This window comes from Dermacentor andersoni, chromosome 3 (assembly GCF_023375885.2).
Source record: "Dermacentor andersoni chromosome 3, qqDerAnde1_hic_scaffold, whole genome shotgun sequence".
NCBI lineage: Eukaryota > Metazoa > Arthropoda > Arachnida > Ixodida > Ixodidae > Dermacentor > Dermacentor andersoni.
Window position 1 is genome coordinate 40,960,765 of NC_092816.1, and position 19,250 is coordinate 40,980,014.

Sequence of the window (19,250 nt, forward strand, 5' to 3'; positions counted from 1 at the left end):
GCAAGAAGAGCACCCGGTTTGCTACCATACACTGGGGGAAGGCGAACAGAAAGATGAAAATAGGGAGAGAGTAAGCACTGAGTGCGTGTGGTAGGGACACTGTACACAGGGACACTATAAACGGTCTCTTAAGCCGGTGCACTTCAAGTATTTTACTAGTGCACGAATCGCTTTCCGTGCCAGCGAAGGGTGTAGCCACGGTCCGAGTATCTTCGACTCGGTGAATGGTCTTGAGTCTTCATCTCCCCTGTGGTGCCTGCGACAGCCGCAACTGAATCACGGCGGAAGTGCGTACTATATATGCGGAGAATGTGGAGAACGCCGCGGATTACGTTTCGGCAGTGGCTGTATACGTACAACACGGCAATCGCGCAGCATAAAACGGACGTTCCGATCAAAAGCGGGCGACGCGATCGACGGGCAAAATACGCTGGAAAGGAGCTCCATGTGGTTGCCGCCATGCGAGCGACAATGTGAGGACCCGTGCTCTACGGATTGTGCAGAATTGTGTGCGTAGGAGTTTTGGCCGAAGGGCAAAAAAAAATCTACTCTCTTTCGCTCTAGCACAACTACGGACCGCGTTATATTCAAGATCGTATGCTAAATTGGCGGTAACAACAACAACAACAACAAAAAATAAGGTACCCAATTGGCTGCCCCACATTGAGTGCCAGCTTTAGGGAAGCCGCGGCCCCGGAGGTTCGTCCAGCAGGCCCCATGCCGTGCCGCAGAGCGTTCCTCGACTTTGTTCACGTCCCAATTATGCAACAAGGGCTGTGTGCCGTCTTAGACTTAGCTCTGAATCCTAAAAAAAATCAAAGTGATAATGCTTAATGCGTGTGGCTGCGCTTCGACGCAGCCACACGCATTTTGGGCAGCACTGTTTGAAGAATAGGTCAGAGCGGAGTCCCCTCTAATCGCAAACTCATCAACCCCACCTTTGGAAATTAATTTTTCCGCCTGCACAAACTGCTTCAGGAGCGTACCAAGGACATTTCACACGCACGTGAGCCACTCAACAAGGGGCGCTCGTCATCGTAGCGTTGCCAACGAATCTTCATCCTGGGAGAATTGGGTCCCTTTTTCACCAAATCTACGACGGCAAGCCATAGTGATCCAAGTGTGCTCATGTCGAAGATATTTTTTTTTTAAATCGGACGATGACAGGAGAGTTAGAAAGAGGGAACTAAAGCAGGACAAGCGCTCGTAACGTTTAATATTCATCTTCTAACCTTCTTGTCTTTGTAGTTGCGCTGCTTCAGAAAACTTCACAACATGATACGCCAACCAGCTGTCTTTCTTTACTAACTCACTAGTACAAAGTTTTGTTCTTTCGTATACTGAGACACGACCGCGCTGGAACGCTACGTGGCAAAGAAATCCCAATCCATATCGTGAGAAGCTGCATATATACACTTTCTAAGCGTGCAAGGCCTAAAGATGATATTGTACCGGGTGTTTCAGTTAACGCTTTCAGAAATTTTTAAAAATTGCCTGTGGCAGATGCCATAATTCTAGTGCATGAGCTTGTCTACTCAAAGAGGCGGCCATTGCTTGCACAAATAATTGAAATGCATAATCAACTAATTAACAAGAAATTACTAATTTACTTTTTAACTCATTACCTTATGGCACATATTGCAATTTACAAATTGTAACCGTGGAGTTCGCAAGGCGGATCCACTTGGAACGTATTCTCAGGATGACACCCCTTTCGAGATATTAATTTCCGAGCTTTGCGAAGAAATGCATTGGCCTTCCAGTTACTTTTGTGCTTCAATGCATAAAACTACGTTTTGCTAAGAAAGTAAGTGGAACGACAGTGCATTTTTACCGCAAGTTTGATGGCACATCCCTCCTAAACGGTACCATGCACACAATTATATTCAAGTGGATGTGACTTTCAGTCTCACCCGCTGGAATGTGTAAATTGCAATATGTGCCATAAGGTAATTGGATAAAAGCTTAATTAATGTGAATCCTGGTAATCAATTAACATTTTTGTGCAAGTAATGTCCGCTTCTTCGAGTACACCAGCTCATGGACTAGAATTGCGCTATCTACCACAGGCGTTTTTCTTTCTTTTTCTCTCTTTTTTTTTCTTTTTTGAAAGCGTTCGCTTAAACACTCTGTATGCGCTTATGGTATACGTGCTCTTCGGCCGCGTTCTTCCCCCCGGAACAAGTCGCCAGAAAGCTCAAACAACGCTTTACGTCGCGTTAGCAGCGATTAGTACGTGCTTACGTGCAGCGACGCACGTCCTCCTTGTGGGGAAGCAAACAACAAAGTACGGAAGGAAAAGAATAAGAATAAATAAACAAATACGAAAACTAACAAAAAGTGTAGGTCGCAGGCCTGTGAAGAAAGCACAAAGGAGAAGAAAAAAGAAAGAGAGAGCATCGAACAATGATAAGAGCTGTTGTCGGCCGTTAGAGGACGTTCAAAAGATAAGAACGGTGGGGTAGTGGTAAACTACAAGCAATCCAGGCGGTTGAGCCGCGTCGCGCGAGCGACACGCGAGCGAATCGCGGGTGACACGGAATGCGAACGGGACGTGTCAAAAAGAAACTACTACACACGGAGAGGGAAGCGGAGAGAGTCAATTAGATAGTAAACTGGAGAGGTGGGGAAGCGTGCGGAGGTTTAGGAATGGTTAGGGGGGGGGGGGGGGAGAAGAAGGAGGAGGCGATCGGGAGGAACGTGCGCGAGACTTGTAAAAAAAAAAAAATGACGCAAAGCAAACAGCTATAAAGAAGGAGAGGCGCGGAAAGCACGGACGTCGAGGCAGGAGGGGGACGTATCGCGACGACGCGACACGGCGCGTATCGGGGTGGGCTGGCTGTCTCCCTCGTCGGGCGACCCAGGGGCGACCGAAGCCGCGGAGTCACCGCAGATGGACGAACACGTCCCCTCCCCCCGCGCACCTCAAAACCGCGACGGACGCGTGTAAACTGTTGCGTCGGTCGGGGCGTCGGGGCCGAGGTGAGATAAGCGGCGGTCGCACCGCGGCGATCCCCCCGGTGAGGTGCTGGCGAAGTGGTGTGCGCGAATGGAGACGCGCGCTTTGGTGTGTGTGTGCGTCTGTGTGTGTGTGTTCGTGGCGGGCCACCACCTATGCACGGGAGGTTTGTGCGTTCTTCGCCGATCCTGGGGGGCGATTGCCGAAACGTCAGGTCTCGTCTATCCGCTCGCTGCTGGAAGCGCTAGAAACGCTTATTCCGGAGTCAGCGGAGCCCCTGCTTGCTCTGTGCTCTTCACAGCGAGACGTGCATTGTTCGTTAGCGAACGAGAAAGAGTACGTGTGTGTGTGCGTGTGCGTGTGCGCGCGCGCGTGTGTGCGTGTGTGTGTGTGTGTGTGTGTGTGTGTGTGTGTGTGTGTGTGTGTGTGTGTGTGTGTGTGTGTGTGTGTGCGTGTGTGTGTGTGTGTGTGTGTGTGTGTGTGTGTGTGTGAACCCCTCTCGGCGTATATGACGTACGTTTACAGAGATTCCCTGCCATATATCTTCAACGCACGCACGCGCGTTCCGTATACAAAAAAAGGAAGAAAGGACGTCAAGTGCACTCAACAAGTCCGTTCGCATTTCGTTCGCATGCCGCCAAAGCGATATTTATCTCAGAAGAATGGCGCACGCGGTCCGAACCTAGTCTTCTTACGGACGCACGCAGAACAACTCGCCCTCAGTGCACACGATTACCAGCTGGTTTACGGAACGCAAAAAAAAAAAAAAAAGATTTATCTTCCTAAAGGGACAGTAAGAGGAGAGTCGTTCGCCGCATAGGCGAAACGCAGTGTCATCCGCTTCAGACACAACGTGGGCCCAACGGACATAAATTAAGAGGAGCGCGGCAAGGAGAGTTTGCATGAAGAGAATCTTATTGCCATGCGCGTATTCGAAACCCCCCCTCCCCCCCTGGTGTGTTGTAGGTCAGGGCTCGCGGTGCACCGCGTAGGCAGGCAGCATACGTGGGCGACGCACCGACCGGTGATGAACGGCGCCATCAATACAACGCAAACGCGATCTCGAGGGCAAGGCCGACGCGGTTCGGCGTTTTTATCGAAGCCGCTCTCACTTTTAACCGTGCCGCCGCCTGTATACCTACGCATACTATACGCGTATACGCCCCAGCAGTTGCGGGCCCCTCGCTTTCTATGTCACGGTAATGGATGTAATCCCTCCGATGCGACCGGCACGCCAAACTATTACAGCGCGGTTACGCATCGCAGCGAAACGTGCACCATCACTGCGCATAGAAAAAAAAAACCAAAAAAATAACAAGAGGAGTATCCCTCTTTTATTCCGCGAGAACTCGCTTTCGTGCAAGCTATTAAAGAGAGGCGAGTCGAAAAGGCTTTCCGTGGCCGTGACCTCACATCTCGGTTTGTCTTTGCATTCGTTTACAGTTCGCGTGCTCCACTTCGAAAAAATGTGCACGTGGTTCGTGGAAGCAGGGAGAACAAGTATGGATGCCCTTTTCTGGCCATCCAGCAGTGTGCACTGTATTGGGTATAACCGCGGCCTTTTCACCGGCCGTGCTTTTAATCTGTGTTAAAAGAGCACTGGTTTAGCATATTGGGCGACGTTAACGCGACCACTGTGAGAGGCGTACATCATCTACAGCATACTGATCGAAAGTCTGTTTTTTTTTTTATCCTCCACCTTCGCCAGCGGCAAACTTGAAAGCTGTGAAAAGAGCATCGACATTACGTCAATGATATTTCGTCCGTGACGTCACGTGGTTAATCCGTATGCGTACCTTGACTTGCTATAGACAGTTTACGCCGTAATAGAAAGCCCCGAACTAAATTTTGATTACACTCGCGATCATTTAACGCGCTCCTGCGTACACGTGAACAACTTTGACGTACTGCTTTCGTAGTGTAATGGGGCGGCCGGGATTCGATCCCGCAACCTCGTGCTTAGCTGCAAAACGCCGTATACCTACTGGACCTCTGCGATGAACGGAGCGAGTAAGCCGAGCCGTTGGAAGGAAAGTGCAGCACACACTCGCAACTGCGTGTACCATCGTACGAACGATTACTTATACGATGCGTTAGCAGCAAAGCTGTTAACGCCTCGTAACGGTGTCGACACCGAAAGGAGTCGCTAGTGGCGCCAGTTAGGAAGTGACTGTCCTCAAAGATACTGGATACACATCTGTCTCGAATCCGAAAAGAACCTCGACAAGAACGCGCGCGTACCAAATCTGGATCTCTCTTGTATACAACCCACGGCACTCGGCTGACAATGGTCGCCATGCGAAGCACACACCGTGTATGCACGTATCGACGCATGCACGCTGTGCACGCTGGCCGCATCGGATACATCGGTGCATGGGAAGAGAGCATCGGTTGACGGCGGCGCAACGACCGACGTCGCGCGCTGTTATCCGTGGAGCGGCACCCGCATTCTGCACTATACAGGCCTTGGGTCAGTGCCTTCGGAGGGTGGCACCGCTCGTGGCGTGCCTGATGTATGGTGAGAGGCGCGGCCACCAGAGATTACAAGGCGGCGCCCCGCGGGACCACCGAAGGCTTCCGTCGTGGCGCCGAGGAGATCTGATTGAAGCTAATCCCGGCCCCCTGATATCCGTGTATATCCCGCCACACACACACTCTCTCTCTCTCCAACTTTGCACCGGCCTTTTGTTGTTGTTGTTGTTGTTGTTGTTGTTGTTCGCGTCCCGTCTCAGACGTATGATCATCGTTATTATTTCACCGTATGACATGCACGTGTCCCCGGCGCACGTCAAAAGACTCGCGCTGTTGTCCCGGCACGTCTTGAGTGCTACCGGAAAAGCGGGTACCTCGCCGGCTTTTTGTTCGATGCTCCTACCTGCGCCGACGGCTGGAGGTAACGGCTGTATAGGAAACAGCAGCAAATGACGACTGGGACGGCGAATGGCGCGTGTCTTGCTTCGCTAAACGTCGTCATTTCCTCTATCGTGTCGAGTTCTCGTCGCATAAAACTTGACCATATGTGTTGTCCGTTTTTTGGACGACTTCAGTGGCCAGGACCAGCAGTGGTCTCCACCGACGTCTATGGTATTCCAGCGCTGACCGTAACTCATATGCCAAGCTGCATCGAAATTGCGAGCTTTCACGATAGCAAGACCAGCGCGTTCGAGGACAAAAGAACGCTGACTTTCTTTTGTCCCCCGATACCTGTTGTTGTTGTTGTTGTTGTTGTTGTTGTTGTTGTTGTTGTTGTTAGTGTATGGTCACGTTGCTTCTGCTTTCATGACGACACATTCATGCATGCTTGCAAACATCGCGAGTATAAATATATTCACCATACGAAATATCGTTAGCCTTTTCTTTATCAACGGAAACGGACGAATGTGGAAGTTCTAAGCTTGACTTGAATACTGATCATGTGTCTTCTCTAATTTGTGCCTACGCTGCATACGTAAACGTGGCATGAATCTTATTTTCGCTTCCGTACTTCTTGGAGTACTCGTCTCAAGTTTCTCTCTTTCTCCCTCTCCTTTTCTCCAGGCGAGTGGCCAGTACCGGCCCAAGTTCCCGAGCCCGTACCTACAAAAGGAGATATTCGTGCTGAACCTGGAAGACGGCTTCTTCGGCTGCCAAGTGAACGAATCCACGGAAGTGCTACAGCTTTTCGAGCTGTCGCAGCTGTGCGATGGCGTGCCCCAATGTTTCCAGGGCTCGGACGAACTGGCCAGGGACCTCAAGTGCACAGACAGGAGTGAGTGTCGCAAAAAAAACTCGGCTATGTATTCTCCCTTATAGAATGAGCCTCTTTTCGCAACTGTAAAACAAGCTTTCCCGCAAGACAGGCTTGCAACGCTAATGGCAGCACAGTCACTTTACCGATCGGGGTTATGCATGATGAGGGCAATTCGTGCATTTTATGACGAGGGGAAAGGTACACGCACGTGGCTCGCGTGATTGTAAACAATGTGCTGTACACAAGTCTGGGCAGCTTCATTTTAACCGCGACCAATGACTTTTCTTTTTCCTAATCGTAAAGCTAGCTTTCGTAATTGTGGTGCAGTCACCACGCACTTCCGCGATCAATGTGGTGTACGAGCGTAGCTTGGGCAATTTTTATGACGCGGGAAGTGCAGATGTGTCTGTCCTGATGAAAACTGCGTGGGACAAACAAACAAGCACCAGCATGCGCAGCTAGCTAGAACTTAGCCTTCGTTTGAACCAAAATATGAACCATTGGCCAATGCCGCCATTCTTTGGGGGGGAAATTCACGATGCAGAGAAGCGCACTTGAGAAATTGAAAAACGGCTCTAAATGACAACGTCTCGTGTACAACTTCCTAGCTTTTAGGACATGTTGAATCACTGCATGCTCGGCGTGGCGAGTTTTTCCCAGGTAATCGTCACTACTCATAACGCCTTTCAAAAATCAAGAGAGAGGGCACAGGAAGGAAGGAATACAGGGGGTACACGTGCACAAAAGTATATACCAGTCATGGTGCTTGAAACACAAGAAAGCTTGAAATGCGGTATTAGTTTGACAAAGCTGTCACGACAGCCGGTATATTGGTTTCAAGGCACATGCATTCTGTAAACGTGGCAGAACATTCAGCAGTCACACTTGTAAGTATCAATCCCGTAAGGACGACATGGCGTAAAGTCAGGTGCGTGTGTCCTATACGACACCTTAAGGTGGTACCTATACTTGCAGGCAGAAGACAGCGTCAAACTTTTGCGGAGACATCCTGTAATACAGCTTGTTGCAAGAAAACTACAACCAAACATGCACACAGCATCTATCAGCCAGACTTGTATACGCCTGACTCAGGTTGTTGAAACCCGGTATTTCCACGTAATCTCACGCGTGGTCTCACCGAGATTAAGCTTAAGTTTAAACGCTAGGCGTGTCGTGTTGTACGTCTCATGCCTGTTGCTTTCGAATTCACCGTGAGCACAGTTAAAAGCTTGAAGCGTTATTCAACGGCGGCGTAGAGTTCCAACTACTCCATGCTTACGGCGTTGGCGTATACAGACGCCGAGCTGCTGTGGGAGCAACGCATTGTTAAACGCGTATCGGGAAATGCTTCCTATCATACTTTTTAAGGGCATCACACACGCATAGCAGCACTCCTTTCCATACGACTATCGCGCAGCAGCTTGCGATGAGATACCATGATGGTATTCGGGCATCAAGCAGTAATAGTGCGCTTTCGAAATCAACCGACTCGTGGCTGTTTCGAGGACGATTTCAAGAGTCAACGCCCATCCGAAAGTCCGGCACTCAACTCGTGCTCTCCGTGCTGCTTCTTCTTAGTATTTTTCTTTTTTTGAGCGGCTGGCGCCATTTAAGCAATAAAAGCCTACCGGCGCTGGCTTTACGACCTCAAATCAAGCGCCAACTCGTTCTGGCACGACGATATAAAGCTACTTTAATATTAAATTCGTGGGCCAGAGATAGAAATAAGTCGTTTCCCGAAATAGATTGTCTCCTGCAGCAGCAGGCTGCCTCTGCCTGGAGTTCCGAGTGTACCGCAGGATAAGCACTCTCTAAAAAAGCCTCCCCCCCCCCCCCCCCCCCTGCGCCGTAAATACAATAACGAATAAATAAATAATAACGCTTGGCGTAGCTTTGTAGCACACACGACACATCTGCCGGCCGTCAAGCGCAGAGTAAGTTTCGCATACATGTTATGGAGTTCCGTCGATGGCCGCGCACGCTATCTTTCAGCTTTTGCGATGTCCACATTGGCGGTGTGTTGTCCCTGAAGCTCCGCGACGTCATTTTCCATTCAGAGTGGGGAAAAAAAGAAGCCACAAACACCATCTAGTAGTTCTTGCTTCTTTACATAAAAGTATACAGTATATAAAAGGCATACGGCAGAGATAATATGCTTTACGTAATGCTGGAAATTATTCTCGCATTTCACTTTTTTTTTTAACGGAACTTCGCCAACACCGAAGAAGAAGCTTGAGTTCCGGTGGTGCTCTTATTTATTTTACTTTTTGTTATAGGTACCTGCCTGAACACGGAGTTTCTAACTGTACAATTTTACCCGCGTTCGGCTTTTATCAGCCTGTCGCAGTAATTGGTCCAGGAAACGAGCTCGAAATAGTTAAGTGTGTACGTAGCCAGTTTTTGTCAAAGTATCTTAAGCCATTTCTTGCTTATTTATCTACTCTCGATTACGGGAGAGCCAGGATTTTTTGTACAAGTTAAGTTCCCTTCTAGCAGATAGTCACTTGCACATAACCTTCACCTGCTTACATACATTCAGGAACATCTATATGTATGTTGCAATTAGATTATGTGTAGAAATATACCGATCTAAGCGGAGCATGCCGTAAACGCTCAGCTATGCAACTCTCCACTGTGCTTGTGATCTCTCTTGGCCTAAGCAGCAGTGTTATAAGGTCGCGTGTATACTCGGACGCGCACCGTGTATGTAGTTCTCACGTGCTCGTATAATATCGTCCTTTTGTTCTTGTGCCGTCATCGTGACCCACAAAGTGCGTATCGTCATTAGTCTTGGGGGTGGGTAGGGGGGGTGGGGGGAGTGCGAGTCATTTTCTAAGCAGCAGAGAGCCTCGTTTACTTTTTTTCAAATCGAACTCATTGAGAGCGAAACTAACGCTTACGTGGTTCGCTTAGCGGTCGCCACTTTCCCAGTGGTTGGTCCGAGATTATGGGGCATGGTTAAGGTCGCGTCGACGTCATGGTGTGATGCGAAGTATCGAGCTCGGAGCCCCATCAGCTGCCGCATAAAGTTGGCCACACTCTAGCAACGACGGTTGAAAAACTGGGATCGTTGTGCCGTCGCTGTGGACCGCTGGCCCTATACACTGCGGAGCGACTATGCAGGCATCGAAAAAATACAGGACGATATAACTTCACCAAGCTGCAAACAGGCGTGGTACCTGGGGGCCTAGCTCTGTACATATTGTACACACAAAATGAACAGACTGCTACTGTTCTTCCGAGCTGTGCACGCTTTGAACAATAACCTCTGCCAAGAAACTATTAACAATTCGATCAAGTTTATGAAAGCATTGCCTTAGGAGAAAAATTCACGCCATTCGAGTCCCCAGACAAAGTGTAGCAAACGAAGTCGCAAGAACGTCTGAAGCCAGACGCACGAAGATTAGACAAGTCCAAGTTCTACTCATTGTTCCCAAGATCGTTACCACGACAGTCGAATGATCGTAGCTTCAGAGTTCCGTTTAGCAAATTTTTGCGGGCAACCTAATGGCACTTCAGCCTTAAATGCGCGGTAAAACCCGTCCGTCGCACCAGGCGTGCCCGTAACGTCGCGCTCGCGTCACATGACCTAATCCGCCTAGACTACGAGATGCGCGGCTTGGCTGAGACCACTTTTATTTACTTTTTTTTTTTTAATTCTTCTTACCAACGTGTCTTTCTCAAAGCTGCCAACTTTATAGAGAAAGCGGCATTTTGGGATTTCCGAGGACACCCTCGATGCGCCATTAGAAACTTCGAGACGACTGCACAAAAGGGGGAGGCGATCTCTGGCATTCGTCGCGGCAGGCAGGAACCGATAGCGATCTCCAAGCAAACTCCGCGGGGCGCAGAGCAAATAGTTCGTCCATCTTCATATGTACGAAGAGCCGTCGTTTAACAAAGCGGATCGCTGGACGCGGGCTTCGCGGAAGACGCCGAGGGGGCACCGCCTGCGATTTATGGTCGCCAGCCCGGGCTACGCACGCTCGCCGCTCCATTTATCACAAGCCTCGCGAACCCCTTTCCGATCGACGTTAAAGAACGGGAAAGAAAAGAAAAATCTGGAGGGGTGGAAGAGAGAGAGAGAGCGTGATAGCGATAGCAGCAGCAGCAGTTGTTTGGTCGGATGTCGACCCTTTGATGCACGACTTGTTTAGGAGCGAAATAATCGGAACTAAAAAAAAAAAAAAAAACAAAGCAAGAGACACGACAAAGATTCAGCACGGTGTTACCGGCTATGCTTTCTACCTGCGTCCGAGTGGCGGCGGGGGAGCAAATGGATGCTCCCAGCAGTGCATTGAGTAGGGAAAAGAGGAACAAAACATCTTGTGTTGTTGTTGCGTGTGTGTGTGTGTGGGGGGGGGGGGGGGGCTTTGTATACCCATGTGTACGTATGTACGCGATCCGGTATGCCAGGTATGCTCGCTCTCCCCTCGATTGCCATAGTGAACCGGGGAGAGGGGGGGGGGGGAGGATGTTCCCAACAGCGCTTAGCTGCTATTGCTCGCTAGTTTCTTTATCTTCTTTCACTTAAAACACGCCGCCTATATGTAACCGTACCCGAAGGCATGCCATCCCAATTGCCTCATCTCCGCCGCCTGTCGTGAGGGCAACGATATATATATCCTAATTAATCGCATTCCCATCCGTTGCGCAGTGACCGGCGGTTCTTTAATGCGCTTGCTTTCCCGCGCCAAAAAAAAAAAAAAAAAAGAAAAATGAAGCCTATAACGCTTTAACGATGACGTGCGCCGTGGCCGGAATCAAGCAGTCACCGGGACACACTACAGTATTCTTCACCCGGCGTTTTCTCCTAAATTCCTGACCCCTGGCGGAGCTTCGCTCAGTCGCAGGGTCAATGTGCATGAACCGTATACATATGCAAGGACAAAATAGGATGTCTACATTTTCCAGCTAGCATTCTTCCAAGAAGACCCCCGCAGGCTCTTGCAATCTCGACTTTTCTTTTTCCGTTTCTTTTTCTTTGTTTCTTTTTTCTTTCTATTTTTAAAAACGTGGGCTGGAGCTGACTCGCTGTCTTTCTGCATTAACCTACTACACGCCTCAAGTGCGCGGAGGCAGGCTTAGAACGTGTAGTTTTCATTCCCTTCGAAGTCATTTTTCTTCGCTCACCTTAGCTTAGGCCTCTGTATATGAGAAAGCGATCTCTCCAGAGGTGGCGGCCTTATTGCGAAGATCGTTTTTCACATCGCGGAGTCAACCGTTCCTTTCGCCGACTCTCTCGGGGAACACGGAGTTGGACTGACCCAAGAATGGCGTACTGACCCCGCTGCGGATTTAGTAGCGTGCGTGGTATCTGTACCATCGTATAGGCAAGTAAAAGAAGATAGTCCAATTTGGCAATGCCTGCAAATGCAAAGGGTGTGCGATAACGCACGACACACGTGACTCGCTCACGTAAACACACGTGACTCGCTCACGTGTCTCTCACTTCACGGCCCACTATATTTTCTTTCGGTAATGTTGCTTAAGGTCCCGAAACTTGTTGAAGTTAACGAACTGTAGAGCTATACCAATTTACGTAGATCTTCCCGAACGTTGTGTGACATTTCGAATCGCACCAGCTTCTTTTTGACGCCCTTATGCAACATGTATAGTGGCAGTATATATACGGAGTATAGAGTACCTGTTGCCCAATCGATGTCAACAGCAAATACAGATTTCTATTTTCTGCGCACTCTGTGTGGATATCCTATACGAATTAATGACCTTACACATTTAATGAACTATGGCTATATCACACACGTGCGCTATCATTAAACAAAACAATAAAATGTACAGGGAGACGAAGCTTTCTGCGAGACGTTTATAAGCTGTGGAAATGTAATAACATTGAGGAAAGGCATGTCGGGGTCGTAGCTTCGCCAAAGCCTTAATATATCGGCTGTCGGGGCGCGTCAGCGTGGCATGCTATATATGCTCTGCGACCACGCTCAATAGTTACCGCGATAGCGTCATATCGCGGACGAACGCGCATAAAGTCAGACCTCAGCTTGGTACACAACGGTATCTGCAGGTGTAGCCGTATCTATGGTTCCAATCTTCAGCAAACATGGTGGTTTGCTCAGTTTGGTGTTGCGTTTTCTACAAAAGAGAGCGCAAGACAAACCTGGACCAGAGAGTAAGACGTATTTGCACACACACTTGCACGGGTCTTCTTATTCCTATGACCTTACGCAGTACTTAAACCGACGGACCGAATGATTGACATGTGAAGATGCAGCAGCGACCTTGGTGTTTACAGCTTTGTATCGGCGTACTAAGTCACGATGTTCTTAGCGACGGGCCTGTCGCTTCAACAACACTGTACGTCGCGATGGAAAGGCATCGAAGGAAGGGCACTGACCACGCATTAGACTTTCTTTTTCTCCATAAGGTGAAAAGAAGAGAGTCACATACAGTAGCCCATCTCCCAACCTTTCATTATTCCCATTCAAGGCATCTAACTCGGCCTAGTCAAACATATATCTCCATGTTGTGTCACCTTAAAACGTAGATGAAACTGTTCATCGACAGACAACTCGGCCACAAGGCACCACTTTGTAGCAACATACATGCGGCATCAGTGTCAGGCAGTCATGGGAGAGATCCCTTTGGCGACGCGATTGTAATCAGCGATTGTAAATTTCTTACCTTTGAGCGTATTCCTGTTTCTACGCGACCTCTCTAAAAAGGCCACTGGTATCAACAGACCCCCCGCACTCTGGTTGGCCTGTGGAATTTGCTAACGCACCTTCCCTGCAATTACGCTGTTGAGCGCTGTAATTTTCCTAACGATGCTCTGAGAGCCGGTCTGTACACGTATGGTATAGCCGAATGCCCGCCGGTATAGTAGTGTATACGATGTACATCGCGACTCGGAAAATCAACGTAAGCAGCGACGAGCGCGAATACATCGAAGGTCGGGGACATTAGCCCTAGTAAACTGATTACACCGGTATTTAGGTAATTGGGTGATAACGTATTCTACGATACCTCCTACTTGAAAAGAAAATAAGTGCGCTAGTGCTATAAGTGGTAACCGAACCAAAAAAAGAAAAGATGTCGTCGCCGCGGTACAACAAGCACTTCGCGATATACTATAGGTTCTGGCGCAAAACAGGTTTTAAATTGCCCAATTATATGCCCCCACCATCGGTTTATTTACCGCAAGATTAATCACCAATTAGCGTTCTACAAACTGACGAGAAGGAAACAAACCAACAGAAAAAAAAGAAGGAAAAAGATGTGCACGCTATGCAAACGCGGGAACCGTGGTGTAAGAAATTACCGGCTGCTTGCTCGCCGAGGTCTGGCGTCAGACCAAGCTCGGAGGTCCCGGCCGGTTAGGCTGGTCGGCTAACCCTTCGACGCCGCCGAGGCCCTCTGTGGCAAGTTTGCGAGTTACCGGCTGAAAAACACACACGCGCACAACGTGAAACGAATGTAAAGTTACTTCTGCTGTCACTGGCTGGTATTATTTGGCGTCTATACTGTTGGGCAAAGCGTGAAGAAATGGTCGTAAAGGAATATAATAAAACTTCGTGTGCAATTTTACGTTCATTTGCATGCGAACGTTTGTACGTGACTCCGCTAGCTTGCAACGCATTTATTCAACGTATAATCGTCTGAAAGCTACGCGAAACGTGACTCAATGCTTGTCTCAAACCCAGCGTTCCTCTTTCTCAAACCTTATTTTCTTAGCCTGAGGGGCAAAAGCTTGTTGACCTGACTTCTAGCACGTTCTTGACTAATGTGTTTGCCAATGCTCACTGATGTACGTAGTATCTATCTATCTATCTATCTATCTATCTATCTATCTATCTATCTATCTATCTATCTATCTATCTATCTATCTATCTATCTATCTATCTATCTATCTATCTATCTATCTATCTATCTGTCTGTCTGTCTGTCTGTCTGTCTGTCTGTCTGTCTGTCTGTCTATCTATCTATCTATCTATCTATCTATCTATCTATCTATCTATCTATCTATCTATCTATCCGCCCGTCCGTCCGTCCATCTGTCTGTCTGTCTGTCTGTCTGTCTGTCTGTCTGTCTGTCTGTCTGTCTGTCTGTCTGTCTGTCTGTCTGTCTGTCTGTGCCGTTCAATACTCTTGCTACCTTCTTTTACTCTTACTCCATTCTTACTCCCTTCTTTACTCCCTTCGAATACCTGGCTAATTTCCAAGCGTGTCAGGCTCTCACTCTCCGTTCTGCTCGACAGTGCAATGCTTCTCGACCTGCCAGGAATTTTCATCGAATCGCTCCCGGAAAATTGCTCTCCTGGGCCCTTGCCTTAATGGGTTGCGGTGATCCATTATTGGCGCGTGTATGTATACGTTCGCTCAGGCTAAAGCGACTGGGTGCCGTGACGTCGACATCGCTCCCTCTCCGGCCTAAATAAACTCGATTACTTGTTGATACACGAAAGTGCGCACTCCATGCAGGATACGGTGGAACGGCAACGCCGCGTGGCCAGCTAGGCGTATCCGTCGCAGCTCGTATACGCGTAATGAGAGTCTGCGGTTTTTTGGAAGCTTATCATTACGTCGTCATCGCGCGTCACGTTAATTCTCTGGCCCCCCCACGTGACGCTTTTCTTTTTCTGCTTAATTTATACCCACATTATCTGCGCTGCTCGTTTCGTGCAGTTTATTGCTCTTTCTCCGGCTTACGAACTATTATTGCAGTTTATTTGAGGTTTCGATTCGTTTGTTTTGTTTCATAAGCAGGATACGGACGCGAGCTTGTGCAGTCAGTGATCGGCGGGTGTTGCCCAATTTTCTCACGCCGTTGCAGAAATTTAGGCGGAGTATTTGGAGAATTCGATTGTGGCCGGCATGTGTGGAAGGGAGCGAGAGATAAACAAAGGAAAAACAGTGCGGTCTACTCTGATTGGCCAAAAAAAAAAAAAACGTCCATTGACTCCACCCTTCGCGTCTGAGCACATTGACGCCTCGCCTACGTCGCAACTCCTTCGCGAGAGAGCCGTCCAGAGCCCTCGGAACCGCAGCAGCGCCTCAAGTACGGGGCCGCCGTTGCGACTGTTTTTGTCGCTGAACACTCGCACTTAGCGTCGCGTGCACCGTGAAGTCGTCGCAACGCAGCGTCCTTCCGGGGGCAGAGGGAAAAGAAAAGTTCTGTGCTCGAAAGCGCGTGAGTCGCCTCTGCAAAGGCCGTTGTTTAAGTTCAGATCGTTCTTTCTTTCTTTCCTTCTTTCTTTCCTTCTTTCTTTCTTTCTTTCTTTCTTTCTTTCTTGCTTTGTAGTAGATGATAGCTGCCGGAAGAGGAGAAAGAACCACTCCCGTGCTATTTACACGCCTACACGAGCACGGCCTCTGCAGAAGCAGTCGCGTTCAGACGTCGACAGCTGTCAGCGCGTGTGCGACAAATGGCCCGAGGCTATATGCTGCGGGCCAGAGCAAGAGAAACAAAGGCCACACGAAGAAACCTAAAAGAAGAAGTCGGACGTCGCAGGTGCACGGGTTGCTGAGGCAAGCGAATGAGCAGAATAAGAGTATGCCGAGAACAGCAACACGGCACTGAGGTCCTGGCGAGCAATTAATGTATGTCCCGATCCAGTGATCTGGACATCTATCCCTGACCTATAGGTTCGCAGGAAACTGCCTTACGAGGCACACTTAGTTCAGCGTATCAACCTAAGCGCTCGGCGTTGAATTCAAGCACTCGAAGCTGCGGTATTCGGCGTGTGTCCTCCATCGACCACTCTCGCGCAGCTCAGCAAGTTGGTTGCGTCGCGTGAACTCGGAAAGGTCGAGGTCCGCCGGTGTAACGCTACCGAACGCGGTTCCCCGAGGCAGCCGAATTTTTCTGAGCTCGATTCGTGGATACCTGCGCTGCCGCTGTACGCGCACGAGGCGTAGAGGCGTGATCCGAAGCTCATGAAGACGGGGTGCTAAGCAGTATAGTGAAATGCTTCGTGTGAGGTCTTAAACAGATCCCAGACCTAGAAGAGGGGCCTTGCGTCTTTCCGCACACACATACACACACCGGGTAATTTCGTTCCCCGAAGAGTTCTACCATAAATGCACCTAAAGAGGTCTACTCACTGCCCCCCCCCCTGAATGCTGCCCCCCCTCCTACTATACCCGCTTCTATGCGCACTACACACACACACGTCGCGTGCGGCGCGAAAGAGTTAGTCGAGCGCAGGCGTGGTGTATACATCGATGGGGCAGCGATTGCGACAGCCCGCCCCTGGCCTCCGTGTCAAGATGGAGGTGCTTATTACGGGAAGAGTGTTTACATTTGTCTCGCAGCTTCTGCGCGCGTCTTGCACGTACGCGCTGGCCGCAGAGGTGGCGAAGTGGGGAGGATGGCGTATAGGTTGGCGAGGCTGAGAACTGAGGCGAGGAAAGAGGCGCCGCTAATGGATCTGCGTCTCGACTTTTGCGCCGCTTTCCTTAATAACAGCGTGCGCCCATCGCGAACGGGGTAACCTCATCGAAGCCGACCAGTGCGCGTGGGCATGCAACGCGGCTGCGCGCATTTATCTACACCCGCGCACCTGTTACGATTCTTTGGCCGCGGTGTTTCTTTCTTGTGTTGCTCAAGCGGCTCCCTAATATTGATTTCTGCCGCCTGTAGGTCGGTCGGTCAAACCACTGCCCAGAGTGTTAATGGTTTGCGGCATGCAGGCGTGCGAACTGATTTCCTCGGAGGGCGCGCGTTTCGTTTGCCTTTCGAAAAGGCGTATGTACCCTTTGGAAACGAACCACATTCCTGCACGGCACATTGATCGACGAGGTCGCATATACGTACAGATATGCCGGTCTCGGTTGTCGTCGCCCGTGTTTTTCACTTTGTTTGCCGTAATGCGGCCTCCCTCCATGTATAATAGCAAGGACTTATTTTCCAGTTTTATAAAGAGCTTTATTCTTCTCTCCCCCCCCCCCACCCCTCCCGTCAAATAAATAAATAAAGAAAAAATCTCTGAACCACCCAACTATGCAAGGAAGACAACTTAACTGAGCGACCACTTCTGAATAAGCGGTGCATGCTCTCGCGCCTCTATGAGCGTGAATTCACGTGCTGTCAGTTCCGCTTTTTTTTTTTTTTTTTTTACTTGCGATAGCAAGTTATACTTAGTGTTTGCATTGGCCCGTGAAGCCTCCTGTTTGAAGCTTCTTATGGGTCGTACGGGCCTCCGAGATGTGCAATCACGCAAAATTTTACTTGCAATGTCAAGGCACGCTTACTGTTTGCACTGTGTGGTTCGTGTGCAGCTTGTCTGACACATGTAGTGCATATTATGTCTAATTAACTCAAAAACTAATCACGAAAGCTGTACAAAGAGGGAAAAGACGCACAGTTGCGCACGGAAGTCTCGGAGGCAACAGCTGTCACTCGTTCAGTGCATACTAGACGGTGCCACAGCACTGCGCCGCAACAAACATAGCGTCACTAGAGCGCGTAGCATCTCAGCCTTGCGAGTGCAAGTCCCTTCAGACGCAATTTTATAGGAAGATTCTTTAGTTTCGTTTACTTTTCTCTGGTCCCCTTTCTCCCTTTCTCCACTCTAGGGTAATAAACCAGCTGCAACTCGAATAACACTCCCGCCATTTCTGGTCTTTCTCGCTTGTCGCTGACCCAGGCGCTGTCTTCTTTCGCTTCTTCGCAGATCACTGCCATCCCAAGATGCCCCGGTGTACGAATGGTGCCTGCTTGGACAACCTGTGCTACTGTAACGACGGCTACGGAGGCAAGGGCTGCGAAATGCCAGGTGAGAAGAGCGACCGCTGTAGTGAAGTGCAAGCATATATTGTACTGCCACCTGGCGTTGGCGAGACGGTACACTTTTCTGCGTTTCACACGTATTTGAAGAAGCAATGTAAGAGGCAGGCCTTTTTCGAATTGACACTGTATTATCGTAACCATACTATTATACATCGGCCAGTCAGGCCTATATATGTGGCACCGGCCACGGTCCACCGCCTTGGTAGGCCAGCCGCCTTGATCGGGAGAACAATTTTTGTATGATTAATTTCCTTGCTGTGTTTAGAATAATATTTATATAGTTCGAGATTTATGCCCTTTGATAGCAACAATAAAGCTTGAGGTCGACACATACTTTTTTATCCGTTGGGAAAGAAATAAATGCTTCAAATAGAGCAATGCGATTCTCCATGCATGTGAGTTACCTGACATACTTTGACTTGATTCCCAAGTACGGTTCTCTTTTTAATTTTTTTGTCGGTGAACAAATGCAACCATATTTATTTATGGTTGAGTAAATCACTTGAGACTCCGTATTTTGATGCCACTTCTCTTTTTTTTACCCTTAGAATAGTGCGTGAATATGAGATACCCCAATCTGCTTTGCCCTAGAAATACTGCTGTAGCCGGAATCCAAAAAGGAAGCTAAATATTTTATTATCAAGAAGGCTGTAACCTTTATGTTGACTATGCTAGTAAGTAATCTAGCGTTTATTATTATTTTTTGTCTACCTGCCTGCGCATTTTCATCGCGGTGTTACAAGTAAGAATACGTTCTTCTAACCCGAACCCATTATCCCATGCTCGTCACCCTTGTTAAA

At 49.0% G+C, this 19,250-nt stretch overlaps 1 protein-coding gene across 1 annotated transcript in view; it reads left to right on the forward strand.

Moving 5' to 3' along the window:
* LOC126517357 (uncharacterized) overlaps nt 1–19,250 on the forward strand; it is a 232,036-nt gene that overhangs the window by 68,978 nt on the left and 143,808 nt on the right. The window contains exons 2-3 of the mRNA XM_072286816.1: nt 6,497–6,707; nt 18,335–18,436. Coding sequence (XP_072142917.1) covers nt 6,497–6,707; nt 18,335–18,436 — 313 coding nt within the window. The remainder of the gene's footprint in view (nt 1–6,496; nt 6,708–18,334; nt 18,437–19,250) is intronic.